At 36.6% G+C, this 22,209-nt stretch overlaps 1 protein-coding gene across 4 annotated transcripts in view; it reads left to right on the forward strand.

Moving 5' to 3' along the window:
• pak1 (p21 protein (Cdc42/Rac)-activated kinase 1) overlaps positions 1-21,607 on the forward strand; it is a 57,653-nt gene extending 36,046 nt beyond the window's left edge. For all 4 annotated transcript variants that reach the window (XM_056265903.1, XM_056265902.1, XM_056265904.1 and 1 more), the window contains exons 3-15: positions 504-598; positions 1,474-1,621; positions 2,249-2,286; positions 3,000-3,113; positions 5,819-6,035; positions 8,525-8,588; positions 8,676-8,724; positions 10,891-11,003; positions 12,876-12,993; positions 14,132-14,231; positions 14,550-14,746; positions 18,804-18,941; positions 20,446-21,607. In XM_056265903.1, the coding sequence (XP_056121878.1) occupies positions 504-598; positions 1,474-1,621; positions 2,249-2,286; positions 3,000-3,113; positions 5,819-6,035; positions 8,525-8,588; positions 8,676-8,724; positions 10,891-11,003; positions 12,876-12,993; positions 14,132-14,231; positions 14,550-14,746; positions 18,804-18,941; positions 20,446-20,532 (1,478 nt within the window). In that variant the 3' untranslated portion in view covers positions 20,533-21,607. The remainder of the gene's footprint in view (positions 1-503; positions 599-1,473; positions 1,622-2,248; positions 2,287-2,999; positions 3,114-5,818; positions 6,036-8,524; positions 8,589-8,675; positions 8,725-10,890; positions 11,004-12,875; positions 12,994-14,131; positions 14,232-14,549; positions 14,747-18,803; positions 18,942-20,445) is intronic.
• The last annotated feature ends 602 nt before the right edge of the window (positions 21,608-22,209 follow it).

A 22,209-nucleotide genomic window follows, 5' to 3' on the forward strand; every position in this document is an offset into this window, starting at 1 on the left:
GGCGTCTTACATTTTGGACATTGCAGTTTATATCTCTGGGCACATCTGTGTCCCTCATGCCTCCTGCAGCGGGACTGTGGCAGGTTCAAGTTATTTGAACTGTCTAACACTTGTAAACAGGTTCATGTGCAAAAATTGTTTATGAGCAAGCATGAAAAACATTGTTTAAACCAAGGGTTCCTGCAATTTAGCTTCAACCCTAACTGATCGCACCTGATCCAGCTAGTCAAGTCCTTTAGGCTTATTTGAAAACCACAGGAGCAGGGTTGGAACTAAACTCTGCAGGGCTTTTAACTTTTTCCAATATAGATCTGTAAAGATTATTTGGATTTTAAATGTAGTATAATCAAAGTAAATAAAAATGTATTTATGTGTTCAAAGTCTAATTAAGATGGGTTGTATTTTTACAGTAAACAATTGGAATCATCTCCGTTCAAATATCCATGAACTGTTTTTCTCTTCTCCCACCCAACTGTGTCTCCACCCTTATATTTGTCCCTCAGCCAACAAGAAGAAGGAGCGTCCAGAGATCTCTCTACCGTCGGACTTTGAGCACACCATCCATGTTGGCTTTGATGCAGTCACAGGAGAGTTCACTGTAAGTGTGAGCAAAAAATCTTTTTCAGCACAATGCACACAATTGCTACGTAGAAAAAAAAATCAATAATGGCATTTTTACACATGCATATATTTCTGTATAATTACACAATCTGTTATAGTAACATATCTGGATAGTTTGAGATGAAATAGTTTTAATCCAAACACTTTAAACAAAAGTTTTTACTTTTCATTGACTATAAAGGTTAAATAATCCATGTTTCAGTGGTAAATTAAGACAAATTCTAGCTAAATATAAAAGTAACTTCTTAAATAGCACATTGAGGCTAAAATCTGAACAAACTCCACCTGATTATAAATAGAAAATGCCAAAGCAAGCAAGAAAAAAGGATAAACGGAAAGAAAATTCGCTGAAGATCGATTCCACCGATTTGACACTGGACTTCTCAAGTAGAGAGAATAAACTCACAGCATTAACCTCTGGGTCCAGGTCTATCTTCCTCTTTACAATTGGTTTATTATGTTTGATAAGATATTAAATGAGCTGTGCTCTTTGTCTAAACCATAAATCAGCTGTACATTCCCCCTGTGTACAACAGAGAGGAGTTCAGTGTGCCTAATGAGAGCCGGTGGGTCAGAACCACGCTGCCTCGCCAACAGAGACGTTTAAATTACTTCAGTCCATTAGACCTTAAACTGACGCCGGTGGTCAGATAACACGCTGCGCGCCTTCACCACTAACACCCTCATTCTGATCAGAACACAGCTGTACTGTGACCATATTTATCTGTCTGTCTAATTTGCCTTTGCTTTTGCCACAAGTGTGCTTCTGAAAGCCTCATCGTCACTCTAATAATGATTGATTAACAGGGTTTAGACAGTTTTCAGTACTGTTTTTTGTGGCTCTCTATGTAGGGCATGCCTGAGCAGTGGGCACGGTTACTCCAGACGTCCAACATCACCAAACTGGAGCAGAAGAAGAATCCTCAGGCGGTTCTAGACGTGCTTAAATTCTACGACTCTAAAGAAACGAACAACAGCCAGAAATACATGAGCTTTACAGGTGTGACACACTTCATATATTACAGCTATAACAGTATGAACATATGTATTTTATATATATATTAATTGAATAATTATATAGTAGGATACTGTATATATACAGTATATAATATAAATAGAGTATGAATGAATATATATAATATATGTGTGTGTGTTTGTATATATATATATATATAGAGAGTAAATAAATACAATGAATATATCCTATATGTATTCCTATGTGTAGTGTTTATATAGATATGTGTACTTTGTATATAAAACGAAATACAATTTCATATTTAGTTATTTATCAAATATCTTGTCAATGGATAATCACATTTGATCTTTTTAGTCTTTTTGATAGATTTTTTTGTTTGTAATACTGGGCTTCATTCATGACAGACCGAAGAATGAATTGATTTGTAAATCTTTCATAAAACCATTCTTAATTCAATTCAGTGTCACAATTTCCATAATGTGTTTTGCTGTGTCAAATAAATATTATCATTTTATGATATAATACAATGGCTTTAAATCAGCCATCAGCCACCGAATCGTTTATAAAACAAAAACAGTATCAGTGCGATGTTGTCTAAAGATTACTTCTATGGCTCTTTCTCATTGCTCATTCGTCTCTTTTTAATTTCAGATAAAGGTGTGGATAACTACAGCTCTTCCAACGCAGTGGTGAGTCATTGTGACTGTGTTTTCCAGCTTTATTTGTGACATGCTGAGAGGAGTTTGAGGTCAGGAGGGGAATGTGGACAAATGTCCTCTCCACTCACATGACAGATTGACAAAAGACTGGACAGAAGGAAGTTTGCCATGGGGAAGCGCGAAAGAGAGGAAGGAACTGAGAGCTGATATGGGGGGTTTAAAACAGGAGAGATGCAGTGAACAACAAGGTGACAGAGTCCCGTAAGGGCTGCCCACTCAACAGAAGGACAGAATTGATGCCAGCCACTCCAGGCGATGCCAGCGGGTTCATCTCTCTCTCTCTCTCTCTCTCTCTCTCTCTCTCTCTCTCTCTCTCTCTCTCTCTCTCTCTCTCTCTCTCTCTCTCTCTCTCTCTCTCTCTCTCTCTCTCTCTCTCTCTCTCTCTCTCTCTCTCTCTCTCTCTCTGCACTGTGAATCAGCATGTTTTTTGTGCAGTTCTCCTGCTGAGTAGTGTTGTAGTGAGTACTGAGTAGTGCTGCTGAAACAGGTTAGCTGCAGAGCAAGATGGAGAGTAAACTTTTAGTGGATGCACTGGTTATGGTGTATCTGGTGGAATGATGAGGCCTGTGGAGCTCAGCGGTGAATAACGCAGCACCGCTCTCGTGGTTGCCATGTTGGGTTTGTTTTGCAGCCATATTGTGATGTCAGTCGGTCAACCTCACTTCCTGCTTGGCTTGTTTCAGAACTCCAAGACCGTTTCCGAGACCCCTGCCGTGGCCACCGTCTCCGAGGATGATGATGAGGATGAAGCCACGCCCCCACCCACGATCGCACCCCGTCCCGAGCACACCAAATCTGTGAGTATTTGCTTACGGGATATGGGAAAAAGTGCTTTTTGCTTGATTTGATTTAGTCTCTCTTTCACTGTCTTTATCACTTTTAGTTGAATGTGCTTGAAAATGCAGTGTTTGTCATGCCAAAGTTGTCAATGTAGATTATCAGTGTACTTTTCACAAGAAAATACAATTTCAGTGTTTGTTTGTTCAAAATTTCACATTTCATTTGGTGTGTTACTAGACTTTTCTAGGCAATTATTTGTGAAATTTACTAGCAATCGAAAATTCCAAGTAAATCATATACCATTTTCTTCAGTACATGTTTTGTCCAAAAAAGTTTAAGTAAAATAACAATAGTAAAGTAAAACAGGTAACGCTTTACAATAAGTTTTCATTAGTTAACTAAGAATGAACAATACTTCTACAGCATTTGTTAATCTTAGTTCATTTCAGCATTTACTAATAAATTATTCATAAAAGTTGTATTTGTTAACATTAGTTAATGCAATGTGAACTAACATGAACAAACAATGAACAACTGTTTTTATTAACTAACATTAACAAAGATTAATAAATACTGTGCAAAGTAAATATTGTCATTGTTAGTTTAAATTTGAGTAGGTTAGTAGGTTTTTGTGGTTGGTTTCTAGGCGGTTGCTAGATAGATGGATAGGATAGTTGCTAAAGGGTGTTTTCTAAGGTGTTCTGAGTAGTTGCAAGGTGGATAGGCTAGTAGATTGTCGTGGTTGGTCCAGATATATCCAGACAGACAGATGGAAGGTGTTGTGTTGTGGGTGTTGGCTGAGTAGCTGCATGACTGTCAAGTCTGTAGTCTGGAATAATGAGTTCTCTGACTCTATGTGCCTTCAAGCTAACCTGTAATTACCGAATAAATATGTATGTCTTCAGAGAGGTGTGTAGGTGACTGGAGGTTTATTACAGCTGCACTGAGGACAGGAGCGTGTGTGTTTGATGGAGAGAGCGACTGAGGGCCGTCTGGGGTGCAGTGAAGCCTCATTACATTCCCTTGATCTGTCTGGAGATCACGGGATCAAGCCTGTTGGGCTTTTAGGCGCCTGGATGATTAAAGATGCTCCATCAGCACTCGTGTGTAGTTTTGTGAGCTGTCAGCTCTCAATTCGAAGGGTTTTCACCCTCATTATGTCAGCTTTTAAACCAGAGGAGATGAATGATGTCCTGTAGTGTGTTCAAGCACACATTCACATGATGCTGCTTTTTACTGATATGCATGTATCATAACTTTGAACTTATCTATAGGCTAGTCTTTGCTAAAAAGTTGCCAAAATGAACATAAAATAAAATATTTTAAGGAAATCAATCATAGGATATATATTGATTAGAGTCGTTGCAAAAATGTCTCAGAAAAGCAAAGTTGGCTCTGAGAAAAACAGAAGAATATTCAGTAATGCTTGTGTCCAAATAAGTTTCTGGATTGTTTATTTATTCAAAAATGTATTCAATTCATTCCAAGCGAAAAATACTCAAAATGAGCACTTCATTTTGGATGTTTGAAACTGTGTTATTTTAGTATTATTTATATTTGCAGTTTTCATTTTAATTTTAGTTTATGTACTTTTGACGTTTTTATTAGTTTTTTTCTCTTTTAAAAATGACTTTTTTAGCTTTATTTTATATTTTTCAGTTTTAGTTTGAGTCATTTTAGTACTTCAACCTCAACTTATTTTCATTTTAATGAGTTGCAAAGGCAACATTTCTACTGTTTTAGTTTTATATAATAAATGTATATCCTGTATACTTTAAAACTAATATTTATATATTTTATTTATATTGTAGCTTTTTTCAGTTAATGAAAACTAATATTAATAGTTTGAGTTTTTTTTACTCTTTTCAGACAAATTTAACCTCATACTGTATGTGTCTTAATGTTGTAGCGAAGATGGAGATTTTCAGAAAGTTGATCTCCATCTGTTCATGTCACAAACACAACACACACTACTTTTAATCTCAAAACAAAAAAAGAGTTAAGAAATAGAAATAGACTTTAATTGTCATTGTGCAGTAGAACCATACAACGAAATGTGCTTGTGCAGCCTCTAAAACAATACTCTAAACAAGCCTCTAAGTACAGCACTTTTAGAATTTTTTTTATATATATAAAAATAAATGATATATTATATTATTATTAGTATAATATAATTTAATTAAAAATTTTTTTTTTTTTTTGAGAATGTTTATGTGATGTAAATGAGTGTCAAGCTGCTGGTACCCTGTTTCCGTGTGGTGAGTCAACATCTGACTGCACACTTCAGCTCTTAGACCACTTGTTTGTGCCCTGTGTTTTTGTCTCTAAAATGAATTAAAGAACACAAGCCCAACCCCTGTGTTGTAAAGCAGTCTTCTAAGAAAAGAGCAGGAAACTTGATCCTGGTTCGGTTTGAACAGATTAAGACCCGAGGCTCCAGTGAGCAGAAATGTAGACGGTTTTATTCAGCTTGTGAATGTCTGAGGAGAGAATTATATTCACTTGAGTCACTTTAGACTGAGCTGTGCTGGAATATGTGTTTTATTGTCTCTGTGGGTACCAGCGCCCCGGTCCTTTCCCAGAATGCCTTGTGAATCATCCATTGCTCATTTAGGGCCCCATGTGATCTGATACAGTTTATTCTAGTGGTCAATGATCAGGACTACTATTTTATTTTCTATAATCCACTGCTAATAATACAACACATTTGTGCACCCCCCAGATCTACACACGCTCCGTCATTGAACCTCTTCCTCCTCCGCTCTCCACCAAAGACGCCGCCACATCGCCCATCGCCAACGCGACCTCTGACGCCTGCAGTCCCACCCCGACACCCTCCAGCACCACCGCCACTAACACCCCCACACCCTCCACCCCGCAAAGTGCTGACAAGACAAGGAAGAAGAAGATGACCGACGAGGAGATACTCGAGAAACTGCGTAAGTGATGCAAGAGATATAGCTTAACTAAAATTGGAGGTAACAATAATAATAATTTATTTAATAATACTAAAAATGTATTTATTTATTTATTTATTTATATTCTCTAAAATATTATCTAAATGTGTGCGTATATATATATATACTGTGTGTATATATATATATATACATACACCATATGTATACAAAATTAACAGTAATTATTAAATTATTATATTAAATATTTATTTTTAATTCAATTAAAAGTTTTTTTTAATAAATATTTTATATATATATATATACACACATAGGCACACACACACATACACACACAAATTAACAAAAAATAAATAATAATATGTAAAGTATTTTCTTTTTTATTATTTATTTTATTCGATTCGATTTTTTTTTCTTTTTTTCTGACAGCTGGGTTTTCACATAGCTATGCAAGTTCCATGTCTCTCTTTGGGTCTCTTTCTATTAGTATAATAGTATAATAATTTACATACAAATCAATATTTCATGTCCAATTATTAATTTATTTCGTAAGTAGGCCTGTAATAAGTAGGATAATGTGCCGTCAGCAAGTCATTATTGCTGTCAAGGTGCCATCACCCTGTCAAGGTTTATTTTTTACGTTAATAACCAGCTGACTGCACATTATTTGACATATACAGTATGTGTGGTGTATTTGTTTTTGCGAAATCCCAACATGCTTTTATTTCTTGCTTGAGTCATCCATACATTTTTTCTGCATCTAAGTTGTATTATTGTATTATATTTTATATTTATTATTTTTATTTAGCATGTAATTTTGGCTGAAATTATTCCCAGTCATTTTTTCATGAGCGGCCCAAGAGATGCATGACTTTCTAAGAACCTGTATCTTATTAAAAACCCCATGCTACAGACGTGCTCAGATCGCCCTCTACTGGTAAGAACGGGATGCTGCTGCAGCCATCCAGTGTGTCTTTCCTGCCCCACTCTGTCACTTCAGGCCCCTCTTGGCCAAAGATTTGTCGTTCTTCATCTAAAACACCCATTCATCAATGGTTGCCGGGTTACACGTCGAACTGAAGATGTTCCTGTCTTTCCCTTATGCGGCCTGAATTTAAGACTCAGAGACGTCGTAAAACTCTGATCAGCCCTCAACCTTCTTCCTTTCTGTCTTTTCCAATTCTCTGTTACCTCACTGCCTGTAAATCTGTCTTTTCCCAAAGGTTTAGAGGCCTTTTCATCCCACCACTCTCTCTCATTGTTCTGCTAGGTCAGCTCGCTTTGACTGGAAACGATTGTTTGCTTCTCCCTCCACAGCATGTGTCTGACTGAAGTCTGATCTCAGTTCACTGTGTCCTCTTAGAGCTGAGCATCCCTCTTCTTATACGGGACCAATTTGAGGGGAACGATTCGGTTGATCCTCACAAACTAGGGCTGCCTGATTTGGCAAACAATATATTACGCTTTTGACAAATTTAACAAAAGACATAATAAAAGACAAAGCATTTGAAAAGAACTATAAAGTGATGGCTGTTGGTGATTTCCAGCTGAACGCAAGCAACGGAGACCGCTGGCAATGTCATAAAGTTAAGCAGAGCTAATATATTGGTTAACATTTCGCACACATTGTTTGGAACCCAGGTACTTTGATAAAAAAAAAAAATTAATAATTAATTTAGTTTACCTGTAAAATATCTAATTTTATATATTTTTATGAATATCATTCTTAAAAAAAAAACATTTACATAAGAAGAAAAGTGTGTAAAATAATATATTTTTTTATTAGAATAGAATATTTAAATACATTATAAAACATAATATGTTTTAATTAAGTTTATATTTCTTACTGCAATAAAATGAAAATGAAAACAGCATAAATTATTTACTAATTATTTCTATCATTATAATATATCATTATTATAGATTTTTTTTATTAGTTTTATATCATTTTTTATTTACCAGGACAGTGCATATTAAAAACAGTCCACCTGTAACATGCCAGAATTAGCCAAGGGCTAGTTTTCATCTGTTGCCAGTTGTACAGTGGCACTCTATATGAATGACATATGAATGAAATTTCATTCCACTGGCTTATAAAAATATAATAAAAAAATGCTACAACGTGCGTTAAAATATAGTACTAAAAAGAGTTTGTCAGTGGCATATAAATATTGATATTGCACATGGTAACTTGCGTCATATAACATTTTTGTTTTATGTTATGATTGTAAGGCCAGTTAACCTTCGTCTGATATTTCAAATTCTCCCAGCGTCGCCTTCTAATCTCCAGTTTTATAATTGCACAAAATGAATTCATATCACAATTTTGATTATAGATTTGATAAGTTGTGCAGCTCTGTCACACACCCTGAAGTGCTACATTTTCATTCTTTCTGTCTTTTAAAATGCTGTTTTTCCTCACCTGTGTGTCTCTCTTTTTCTTTTTCTTTTTTTATAGTGTTTGTTTTTTATTGTTATATCTTTGAAAATAACATGTGACCTTCACTCCACAGGAAGTATAGTCAGCGTGGGTGACCCGAAGAAGAAGTACACGCGATTTGAGAAGATAGGCCAGGGGTGAGTTTTATGATCTTATCATTTATGCCAAATCCCACAATCACAATTCAAACATTCATCCAAATCTTCTCTTCCTTCCCTCATCAGGGCGTCTGGAACAGTCTACACGGCCATAGACATCGCCACGGGACAAGAGGTGAGACTTTTGAGGTGCCAGCCAGTAATGCGTTTCTCCACTGATGCCACACGTACATCATCTAGATGTGCATTTTCTTCAAGAAAACTTTTTGCTCATCTGAGGGCTGGGCAACGATTAATCGTGATTAATCGCATCCAAAATAAAAGTTTGCGTTTAAATAATATATGTGTGTGTACTGTGTATAATTATTTTGTATATAAATACACACACATGCATGTATATATTTAAGAACTATTTGCATGTATATACTATATATATATTTATACATAATTTATATTATATATAAATATTTTATATATAAATAACACATTTTTCTTAAATATATACATGCATGTGTGTGTATTTATATATATATATATATACACTCACCGGCCACTTTATTAGGTACACCTGTCCAACTGCTCGTTAACACTTAATTTCTAAGCAGCCAATCACATGGCGGCAACTCAGTGCATTTAGGCATGTAGACATGGTCAAGACAATCTCCTGCAGTTCAAACCGAGCATCAGTATGGGGAAGAAAGTTGATTTGAGTGACTTTGAACGTGGCATGATTGTTGGTGCCAGAAGGGCTGGTCTGAGTATTTCAGAAACTGCTAATCTACTGGGATTTTCACGCACAACCATCTCTAGGGTTTACAGAGAATGGTCCGAAAAAGAAAAAACATCCAGTGAGCGGCAGTTCTGTGGGCGGAAATGCCTTGTTGATGCCAGAGGTCAGAGGAGAATGGCCAGACTGGTTCGAGCTGATAGAAGGGCAACAGTGACTGAAATAACCACTCGTTACAACCGAGGTATGCAGCAAAGCATTTGTGAAGCCACAACACGCACAACCTTGAGGCGGATGGGCTACAACAGCAGAAGACCCCACCGGGTACCACTCATCTCCACTACAAATAGGAAAAAGAGGCTACAATTTGCAAGAGCTCACCAAAATTGAACAGTTGAAGACTGGAAAAATGTTGCCTGGTCTGATGAGTCTCGATTTCTGTTGAGACATTCAGATGTTAGAGTCAGAATTTGGCGTAAACAGAATGAGAACATGGAACCATCATGCCTTGTTACCACTGTGCAGGCTGGTGGTGGTGGTGTAATGGTGTGGGGGATGTTTTCCTGGCACACTTTAGGCCCCTTAGTGCCAATTGGGCATCGTTTAAATGCCACGGCCTACCTGAGCATTGTTTCTGACCATGTCCATCCCTTTATGGCCACCATGTACCCATCCTCTGATGGCTACTTCCACCATGTCACAAAGCTCTAATCATTTCAAATTGGTTTCTTGAACATGACAATGAGTTCACTGTACTAAAATGGCCTCCACAGTCACCAGATCTCAACCCAATAGAGCATCTTTGGGATGTGGTGGAACGGGAGATTCGCATCATGGATGTGCAGCCGACAAATCTGCGGCAACTGTGTGATGCCATCATGTCAATATGGACCAAACTCCCTGAGGAATGCTTCCAGCACCTTGTTGAATCTATGCCACGAAGAATTGAGGCAGTTCTGAAGGCAAAAGGGGGTCCAACCCGTTACTAGCATGGGGTACCTAATAAAGTGGCCGGTGAGTGTATATATATATATATATATACAAAATAATTATACACAGTACACAAACATATATTATTTAAACGCAAACTTTTATTTTGGATGCGATTAATCGTCAAAGGTTAAAACAACATTCACCACATGCATGACATACTGCATACTTTAAATGATGATATTCCAAATAATATAATGCTTAAAATGGATGGTGACGTACATCGACTTACTAGGTCACTACGTACCATACACCACTAATAAGTGGTTCTCATTTGGAGAACTCCAATCATGGAGTTGGAGATATCGACAGGCTTTTCAGTGTCCACATGCCCTTACGGTTAATAGAGGGCACCTATCGTCATCATTAATGCGATTCCGACAGAGACTTCGACATTTTCGGCTGATCGATAACAATGAATCAGGGGATACGGCATGTGTTATTGATCTGATGACATTCCTCTGAGCGGAGCGAGCGCTGTAATCTTACCTACACACAAAGAGAGCTCATCTCAAAGCTAACTCTCACTCATGTTAATGGAGAGATGCTCAGATGGAGCCAAAGACTCTCGGATTAATCTTCAAGTGTGTCTAAAAGCTTTTATTCTGGTGTTTGGTCTTTCAGGTGGCCATCAAACAGATGAACCTACAGCAGCAGCCCAAGAAAGAGCTGATCATCAACGAGATCTTAGTCATGAGGGAAAACAAGAACCCCAACATCGTCAATTACCTGGACAGGTAAAATCATTTTCCTAATCAGTATTTTATCTGGTTTTCCTGTTAAAGGAGAACTCCGGCGCAAAATGAACCTTTGGTCTAATTACACATTGTTACCTAGTCAACCGTTATCTGAGATTTGTTTTCATGATTATCGAATGTAAATAGTTTTATCTCTAAAAACAGTTTAGCCTATAAAGCTAGTATAACGGTAGTATATTGGGCATAGATCAATGACAAATAAAAATCGCTTGTTAATACCACTAACAAGGCTCAAAATAGCCCCACACTAACACGGTAGCATAATGAGGGTCCCTACCTTCAAACCGAAGCATTGAGAACTTTGTCAGTGTCCAGACAGTTTAATAAGAAGATATTTTAAACATACAGTCAACTTCGCGTATACAGACAGGAGCCATCTTTGAAAACCAGTCTCTACCAGTCGATATACGAACGCCGATCCAAGCCTGCTGTTCGCGCTCACCTTATCACAACTGATAGCTCGTTCACATCTCACCAGCGCACTTGAATCGGCGTTCGTATATCGACTGGTAGAGACTGTTTTTCAAAGATGGCTCCTGCCTGTATACGCGAAGTTGACTGTATGTTTAAAATATCTTCTTATTAAACTGTCTGGACACTGAGAAAGTTCTCAATGCTTCGGTTTGAAGGTAGGGACCCTCATTATGCTACCGTGTTAGTGTGGGTCTATTTTCAGCCTTGTTAGTGGTATTAACAAGCGATTTTTATTTGTCATTACTCGATGCCCAATATACTAGCGTTATACTAGCTTTATAGGCTAAACTGTTTTTAGAGATAAAACTATTTACATTCGATAATCATGAAAACAAATCTCAGATAACGGTTGACTAGGTAACAATGTGTAATTAGACCAAAGGTTCATTTTGCGCCGGAGTTCTCCTTTAAAATATCCTCTTTTTTTATGTATTACTTATACTTTAGAAGCAAAATTATGTCAAATATTTTCTTCTTCTCACAGAATATATATATATATATATAAAAATTCTGTTTTATTTTTTAACTGTTTTATTTTATTTTAAATTGTATTTTTTTTAGGGCTGTCAAACGATTAATCACGATTAATCGCATCCAAAATAAAAGTTTGTGTTTACATAATATATGTGTGTATACTGTGTATAATTATTTTGTATATAAATGCACACATGTATATATTTAAGAAAAATGTTATTTATATATAAAATGTTTATATTTATATAAAATATACATTATATATAGGCTACATTCAGTCTATATACAGTATATACATGCAAATATTTCTTAAATACACATGCATGTGTGGGTATTTATGTATTAAAAATAATTATACACAGTACACACACATATATTATGTAAACACAAACTTTTATTTTGGATGCGATTAATCGCGATTAATCGTTTGACAGCCCTAATTTTTTTGTGTGTGGTTGTCGTTTTCTTTTGTCTTTTATTTTTTTACTATATACATTTATTTTTTCTTAATTTTTGTTATTTTCTTTTAATTTTCAAGTTGTGTTATTTTTTGTTTATTTTGTTTTGTATTTTTCTTCTATTTTTTAAGTTATATTTTATTTTTAAAAAATTGCTTATTTTTCTTTCTGCCTTTTGTACCTGCACTTTTTTTTTCAGATTATGCTCAAGACAACAACAAAAAAAAGAACTAAACAATTTAAAATATTTTTTCTTTAAAAACAAGTCTTGTTATCTAAAAAAAAATCCAAAGCTTGATCCAAAGCTTCTCTCTGAGTCCATGGTGAATTGCTTCATGTCTGCACTAATAAAAGCAGACGCATCCAATAATTCTGTTGTCCTGGCGATGCCGCTGCATCACTCAGCGATGTGGCGTCTGTTGACGATGCTGTCTTGTTGCCATAGTTACCTGGTGGGGGATGAGCTCTGGGTGGTGATGGAGTATCTGGCTGGAGGTTCCCTGACAGACGTGGTGACGGAAACCTGTATGGATGAAGCGCAGATCGCCGCTGTCTGTCGGGAAGTGAGTGTGTAATTATTCAACTTACCATGATTGTTTGTTCTCGCCGAAACAAATAAAGCAGCCTTGCTGTCTAGATATCTACTACGGTTAGAATCCTAAGTGAAATGGAACCTCATAAATGACTGAGATCTGGAACACTGCATAGGCAGCAACTCACAAATAGTGTTCCTTTGAAAAAAATGAATCAGTTAATTCCAATAGGGTTTAATGTTAGCCAAGCTAACAACAAAATATTGAAATGATCATAAACATAGACAGTGCACACACATTTTGAGTGAAGTAGAATTTTCTTAATTCTCATTTTCTGATATAATTAACTATTTTTATAATAAACATTTCTCTTGATGTTTCCCATCTTGGGGGATTTATTTTTCCATCGAACCAGTGTTATTATTAACTAAAGCTAGACTATTAAAAATCAGTTTGTAAATTGATATAAAGCTGAAATAAAATAAAATACACAAATTAGTGCTTTAATCGCTATTAATCGCATCTAACATTAAAGTTGGTGTGTCTATATGTAAACTTTTATGTTAGATGCGATTTAATCGCCAGTCGACAGCACTAATACAAATATTAGATGAAAAACTTCAGCTTAAACTTATTTCAGTTAGTTGCAAATGCAATATTTCTTAGGCCTTGTTTCACAGACAAGGCTTAGATTAAGGCAAGATTAAGGCAGGATTAGGCCTTAGTTCAATTAGGGCGTTTAAGTAGCTTTTATAAACGTTCCTGCTGTGCATCTTGAGACAAAACAATTACACAGACATATTTTAAGATATTCCAGTGCAAGTTGCTTTCAGTTAAACGGCTCAAACATGCTTTTTAGTCTAGAATTAGACTTAAGCCTTGTCTGTGAAACCGGGAGTAAAATTGTTAAAAATGAAATACTGATAAAATCACGTCAAAATTACTAAACCGTAAACTAAAACCTATAACTATAAAATAAAACCAAATTCAAAATATTACTAAAAACCATAATACTATATAAATAATACTAAAAAAATAACGCTGCACAGAGCTTGTTTGCAATGCATGCTGTCTAGCTAGGCAGCCCACTAGTTTTTGAAACTGCTTTTAGGTCACATGAACCCTGTGCATGTTTTAATGTGCTAACTGGGTTGCTCCTGTCATGCAGTGTCTACAAGCCCTGGAGTTTCTTCACTCGAATCAGGTTATTCACAGAGACATCAAGAGTGACAACATTCTCTTGGGCATGGACGGATCTGTCAAACTCAGTGAGTCCACAACACATCTACAACCATTTCTCTTCTAATCTGTGTGTCTAATCTAAAAACATTTAAGGCTGTTCTGGATTGTAAATTGTATGCATAGATATTAGTGACGTATACACCTAAATCTTGGCATTGAGTGCTGTTTAAATAAGGTCTTACTGATAATTATTACGTTTTTCATCTGTGCAACTTTTGACCAGTAGAGGGAGCAAGAATCCATTTTATGACCATGCTTCACTATTCCTGCTGTATTTTTGAAATCACATGAAGTGACTGTATCACACCAGCCGGTCTGAACATCTGTCTGTCTGTGTCTCTCAGCTGATTTCGGCTTCTGCGCTCAGATCACTCCTGAACAGAGCAAACGAAGCACCATGGTGGGGACGCCCTACTGGATGGCACCAGAGGTGGTGACCCGTAAGGCCTACGGACCCAAAGTGGACATCTGGTCCCTGGGCATCATGGCTATAGAGATGATAGAGGGCGAACCGCCGTACCTCAACGAAAACCCTCTGAGGGTAAGATTAAAGACATCTAAACCTAACTCAGTAATATATGCACCTTATCACTAAAGTCACTTCAGAAGTTTTTGCAAAGTTTTCCTGTGATAGTAGCAATATTCAAACTAGACAGTTCTGCTGGAACACCTAAGACAAAATAATAGACACTACAAAAAAATGCCATGGTGATGGCATCAGATGGTAATACCATGGTACTTTGATATACACAGTTGTGGTCAGAATTATTGGCACCCCTGGTAAATATGATCAAAAATGGCTGTAAAAAATAAATCTGCATTGTTTTATCCTTTTGATCTTTCATTAAAAAAATCGAACCTTTCATTGAAGTAAAAGAATTGAAAGTGGGGGGGAAATCACATTATGAAATAAATCCTTTTCTCCAAAACATGCTGGCCATAATTATTGGCACCCTTTTATTACCGGTAAATACTTTTTGCAACCTCCTTTTGCCAAGATAACAGCTCTGAGTTTGGAGAACACCTGACAAGAGATCAGAGACCATTCCACCTTACAGAATCTCTCCAGATCCTTCAGATTCACAAGTTCATGTTGGTGCTTCTTCCCTTCAGTTCACCATACTCATTGTCTATAGGGTTCAGTTTAGGGGACTGGGACGCTCATGGCAGAAGCTTCATTTTGTGCTCAGTGACCCATTTTTGTGTTGATTTTGATGTTTCTTTTGGACCTTTGTCCTGATGGAAGATCCAACCAATGCCCATTATAAGATTTCTACCAGAGGCCGTCAGGTTTTGATTGTTTTATCTGTTGGTATTTGCTAGAACTCATAATACCATGTATCTGAACAAGATGTCCAGGACCTCCAGCAAAAAAATAGACCCACAACATATAAGATCCAGCAGTATATTTAACCGTTGGCATGGGGTACCTTTTATCCCTGTTTGCACCAAACACATCGGGTGGGTTTGCTGCCAAAAAGCCGTTTGTTTGTTTCATCTGACCATAGAATCCGGTCCCTTTTGAAGATCCAGGGGATCCCTTTTGAAGCGAGGAGGATTTTTCTTGAAACCCTCCCAAACAACCATGTGGTGATGTAGGGGTTGTTTGATATATTTTTTTTAGGCTTTCTGACCCCCAAAACTCAAGTAATCTCTGCAATTCTCCATCTGTGATCGTTGAAGAGTCTTTGGCCACTCAAACTCTCCTCCTCGCCGTGCAATAAGAGAATATAGACACACGTCCTCTTCCTGGCAGATTTGTAACATCTTTAGTTGATTGGAACTTCTTAATTATTGCCCTGATGGTCAAAATGGGGATTTTCAATTCTTTAGCTATTTTCTTACAGTCACTTTCTATTTTGTGGTGCTCAACAATCTTTTGCTGCACATCAGAACTATATTCTTTGGTTTTACTCATTGTGATGGACAATTAAGGGAATTTGTTCTTTGTGTTTCCTGTGAAACAAGAAGTCATAGCTAGACAACTTCATGTTCCTAGTCCTCCTGGTGTGCTAAAAAAGGTAAATATTAATGGGAATATACTTCAGAGATATTTTACTCGTAAAATATTCTAGGGGTGCCTTAATTGTGGCCAATGTGTTTTGGAGAAAAACATTTATTTCATAATGTGACCCCCCCCCCCCCCCCCCCACACACACACACACACACACACACTTTCAATTCTTTTACTTCAATGAAAGATTAGATTTTTTTGCAAATATTTTGAATGAAAGATCAAAAGGATAACCAATGCAGATTTATTTTTACATCCATCTTTGATCATATTTACCAGGGGTGTCAATAATTCTGACCACAACTCTGTGTGTGTGTGTTTATATACATATATGTAAGCAATAAGGTACGAGAGGCTGTGCTGTATCGTGAATAAGTAACGGCTGGAGGGCGTTGTTAGGCACGACGCGAAGCGGAGTGCCTGCAACCCCTTCAGCCGTTACTTATTCACGATACAGCACTTGCCTCGAGTACCTTATTGCTTTTATAAAACGGTTGCCACACAATAAAAATATTAAAGCCGAAAAATATGTATCTATGCAACTTTCATGAAGTAAAATCACTAAAAGCCTGCCTTCCGCTGGAAAAAATAGTCCCGGAACGTGAACAGCAACAGAAGTTACATATATTATTTCGCCAATAGATGGCGGCAAAGACTGTCTTTATGAGTGAGTGAGTGAGTGAGTGAGTCTGTAGAGAAGGCTTTTGAAAGAGGACTCGAACTTGTGATCACGGAGAAGACAGACGCAACTGACAGATGACTAACGTTATGCACGGAAAACCCCATGACTGTTAAAAGGACAAAATATGCAGCGGACATTCAAACGCATTTTTTTATTATGAATATAGGACTGACCTGAAGGAAAATGCTACGTCTACTGTAAATGCAGGTACACTCGCTTACTCGATCTCTCACAATGCTCTGCTCTAGCTTTAAATGAACAATATCAATGAGATGAAACATCTGTTTAAGTTGCTAAGAGTGGTTGCTAGGGGTGTTGTGTAGTGATACATAGAACCGTTGGGTGAAGCGGTTAGTTCCAATCCTTGATTCTGATTGGTCAATAGCTGTGCTTTATTCACGATAAAACACGGCTATGACCGCTTCACCCAACGGTTCTATGTATCACTACACAACACCCCTAGCAACCACTCTTAGCAACTTAAACAGATGTTTCATCTCATTGATATTGTTCATTTAAAGCTAGAGCAGAGCATTGTGAGAGATCGAGTAAGCGAGTGTACCTGCATTTACAGTAGACGTAGCATTTTCCTTCAGGTCAGTCCTATATTCATAATAAAAAAATGCGTTTGAATGTCCGCTGCATATTTTGTCCTTTTAACAGTCATGGGGTTTTCCGTGCATAACGTTAGTCATCTGTCAGTTGCGTCTGTCTTCTCCGTGATCACAAGTTCGAGTCCTTTCAAAAGCCTTCTCTACAGACTCACTCACTCACTCACTCACTCATAAAGACAGTCTTTGCCGCCATCTATTGGCGAAATAATATATGTAACTTCTGTTGCTGTTCACGTTCCGGGACTATTTTTTCCAGCGGAAGGCAGGCTTTTAGTGATTTTACTTCATGAAAGTTGCATAGATACATATTTTTCGGCTTTAATATTTTTATTGTGTGGCAACCGTTTTATAAAAGCAATAAGGTACTCGAGGCAAGTGCTGTATCGTGAATAAGTAACGGCTGAAGGGGTTGCAGGCACTCCGCTTCGCGTCGTGCCTAACAACGCCCTCCAGCCGTTACTTATTCACGATACAGCACAGCCTCTCGTACCTTATTGCTTACATATATATATATATATATATATATATATATATATATATATATATATATATATATATATATATATATATATATATATATATATATATATATATGGTCCTGAGTGATTAACATTAACTATGGTATTTACATGGTACACTAAGGTACTGCCATGGTTCATAATATGGTAACCATTCCGGGCCATTTCCCATAGTCTTTGTACATGGTATTTCCAACAACTACAGTATTACCATGGCTTGTTTAAAAAAAAACATGGTGATACTGTTATATTTTACATTAAGCCTACATGGCAAGAAAGCAAATCACATAGGTTTTAAGACACATGATTGAAATAGATTTTTTTAAATAGATAGATGCCATTGAAAAACCCATTCTGTTCAATACTAATAAAGATGCTAAATCTGTCAATGCTGGAATTTTTTTATGTATTAATATTGTCTTTATTACCTTTTAAAGAGTGGAACAAAACACAATTTAAATGTATATAATATTTTAATAATATATCTGTTCCCTGGTGCTAAAATGTAGCAGTTTACATCCAAAATGGAAAAATAAAACAAATAAGTAAATAAATGAATTGGACTAGAGGAATGTAAAGCTGTAGCATAAGACAAACTGCACAATGGAGCAAATATTGGACTGTTTGTAGATTCAGAAACCTCTGGATGGTTATTCCTTAAGTTTTAATTTAGACAAGAACAGTTCAAATAGCCTTTTAAATGAAAGCAACTGGTGCTGTAGTTAATGTTCATGATTTTTGTGTGACCTTTAACCCCTGCTGTTGTCCAGGCTCTGTACCTCATCGCCACCAATGGAACTCCAGAACTGCAGAACCCAGAGAAACTCTCCTCCGTGTTTCGTGACTTCTTAAACCGCTGTCTGGAAATGGACGTGGAGAAGAGAGACTCGGCCAAGGAGCTCTTACAGGTGTGTGTGTGTGTGTGTGTGTGTGTGTTAGAGTTATTTATGGATTGTCAATGTTACAAAAACAAAGTTACCTTCCAGTATCAATGTTTAATGCTTGACCTTTATAGATCAGTGAATAGTGGCTTAAAATACAGGTATATCAGTTCATTAATTAAGAACTTTTCATGGCTAACAAATAAATAGATGAGGAGCAAATGGATTAAGAAATGCAAATTACATTTTTTTTTTCTAAAGATTTTAAAGTGCATTTCAAATCATTTGTTTGGCTATTATAAATCATTATTGTATTTGTCAATTTAGAAAGTTATTTAGTTTTTTTATCATGTATTTTATTAATTGTATTTAGTTACTGATTAACTGATAAAACATTTATTTGATTAACTGATCTTTTGATTGTTTTTTTTTTAGTTTCATTTGTTGTCCTTCATACATTACACGTGTGTTTCAAGACCTAGTGAGCTGCCTAGCTAGAGAGCATTTTTGACCCATTTAATGTGTAGCAATAACTTCTATAACATTTTAAAGAATTGAAAGGCTGCTTTTGATATATTCTCTCAAATTATATTAGATTTTCTGGAAATCTCATTCAGTCTTGTCTCCATAAAAGCATCTCTCCCTCCTGCTCTTATGTCACTCCCACACTCACATCTGATTTAGAAAAATCACGTCTGTTGGTTGGAATAAAAGTGCTGCCAGAAGTTTCTAGAAAAGCCCCAGAAGCTGAAAGTATGAGAGCATCAGTAGTGATGTTGTGTAACACATTACATGACTCAATTGCATTAAATAAGGCGGATGAAGAAACTTGTGATGTAAATAATGTGAAAAGCTGCTGGAAATCTCAGTCATTAGAGTGAGTGGGAGCAGAAAATAAAACGGGTTTTTTACAATAAGAACTGAAATCCACAGTTCACTCTCTAGTTGCCACAGGTTTAAAAAGTTTAAACACTTTTTGAAATGCGTGTGATGTATGGACAGTAAAAGAAACGTAATAAATATTACATTTTTAAAATTAATACATAAAACCCTTAACATGTTTGTCAATATGCATTACTGTTCAAAAGTTTGGGATCAAGTTTTGTTGTTGTTTTAAAGAAATAAATTAATACTTTAATGCAGCAAGGATGCATTAAATTGATCAAAAGTGACAGTAAAGACATTTATTATGTTACAGATTTCTTTATTTGAGCTTTCTATTCATAAAAGAATCTTGAACTAAAGTTTCCACAAAAATATGAAGCAACAAAATGGTCTTCAACATTGATAAATATAAGATATTAGTATGATTCCTGAAGGATCATGTGACACTGAAGACTGGAGTAATGATGCTGAAAATACAGCTTTGCATCACAGGAATAAATTATATTTTAAAATATATTCAAATAGAAAGCAGTTATTTTACATTGTAATAATATTTCAAAATATTGCTGATTTTACTGTATTTTTTTATCCAATAAATGCAGCCTTGATGAGAATAATAAGAGACATCTCTGTCTTCTCCCTGCAGCACCAGTTCCTGAAAGTGGCCAAGCCTCTGTCCAGCCTCACTCCACTGATCATAGCGGCTAAAGAGGCGGCCAAGAACAACCGCTAGCCCCCCGGGATGACCCCCGGCCCCACCTGTCCTCCGCCCCGTCCCGTCAGCCCTCTCTCTCTCTCTCTCTCTCTCTCTCTCTCTCTCTCTCTCTCTCTCTCTCTCTCTCTCTCTCTCTCTCTCTCTCTCTCTCTCTCTCTCTCTCTCTCTCTCTCGCCCTGGTCAGGAGCTCTCATGCCGAGGGTTCATCCGTCCCTCGTCCTCTAGTGCTGCTGTGATGGGGTCCGAGGGGTGTCTGCAGTCACTGCTGTGGTCACCGAAAAGGCTCTGAATGATGACATCACTGAAAAATAAAGGGTCACGGTGCGTCAGGCCCAAAGCATTATGGGGGATTTGCCCCCGTGTTTCACCTGGCTGACTTTCTCTGGGTCTCACTGTCAGTTTTTCTATTGCTCTTTTGTTTGATTTTGTGTTGAATGCCTGTCAAATCATGGGAACATGATTCATGTTTTCTTGTCGGTTATTTGTTTGTTCATTTTACAATGTTTTTTTTAAAGTGTTTGTGTATGTGTGAGAGTGCGTATGTGCGTGTGTCGGCTCATAGATTAGCTGAGATCGCGACTTGATGCGTGGCACGATTGTACCGCGATCTCATCGACAGAAAGATCTCGTCCGATACACGTTTTTTTGATATTGAAACTTAATGATCTGTAACAGACTATTGATTTAAGGTACTATGAAGGATGCCTGTGCATGAAGAGACTGCATTTCAGATGCAGTTTTGAAACGACCACCTGAGGTCCGTTCTGTCCCATTAACCCTCCACATGTCGGAAATGAAACAAAACCTCACTGCATTCTGTGCTTTAAGATGGTTTGTGTTGCCACAAACATTAATGAAATTGAAATTTTCTGATGTTGCGTTCATGTACCCTTTGGCCTTAAACGAATAGTACGAAGATGGCACAACCCACGAAGATGCAATCTATTGCCATTTCAATGGACTGATGGGATTTGTTTATGAAGAAAATCTTTCCTGTAAGCAGTCAGTGTCTCTGCGAGCCATAAACCGTTTATAAGGCCTTTTTACGAATCGAAATTCTTAATGAAATGGGACGAATAAACTTCAGAATTAATCGCAGTGTCCAGGTGATTTTTTGTTGTTGTTGTTGTTGTAACTGCTGTTGCTGTCTGTGTTCAGAATGGCACACTGCATGTGCTGTATCCCATAATGCAATGCTCTCGTCTGCGAGTCATGTTTAATAACTTTCAAATCTTTTCATCAAAAAGATTCATTTAGTATATAAATTCCAAAAAGTTCAAATATAAGAGTAAAAAAAGTGATTAAATTCACTATTCATTAAAAATGTAAGCTTTTTCACACAATCTTTTATTAAAATATAAATAATAACTTTTTAAAATAAATAATAAATATAATAAATGATATTTATTATAATTATAATTGGATGAGATTGTAGAGAGAATATAATTGGATGTTAGTCTGGACATAATGAGGATTTTCTTTCAAATATATAAAAATTATAGGTAAAAGTTAAAACATTTGTAAATTGATTTTCAAAAAATAAATACCCATTTATTTCTGAGATCTGTATTAATGAGGAGGATTATTGGTAACACTTTATTTTACAGTGTCCTACTATTATTACTCAGTACTTAAATGTATACTTGCACTGTAACATGATTACCCTAAAATAAAGTGTAACCTTATTTATTTTTT

This window comes from Rhinichthys klamathensis, unplaced genomic scaffold (assembly GCF_029890125.1).
Source record: "Rhinichthys klamathensis goyatoka isolate OS25496 unplaced genomic scaffold, OSU_Roscu_1.1 h1tg000242l_1, whole genome shotgun sequence".
NCBI classification, from domain to species: Eukaryota; Metazoa; Chordata; class Actinopteri; order Cypriniformes; family Leuciscidae; genus Rhinichthys; species Rhinichthys klamathensis.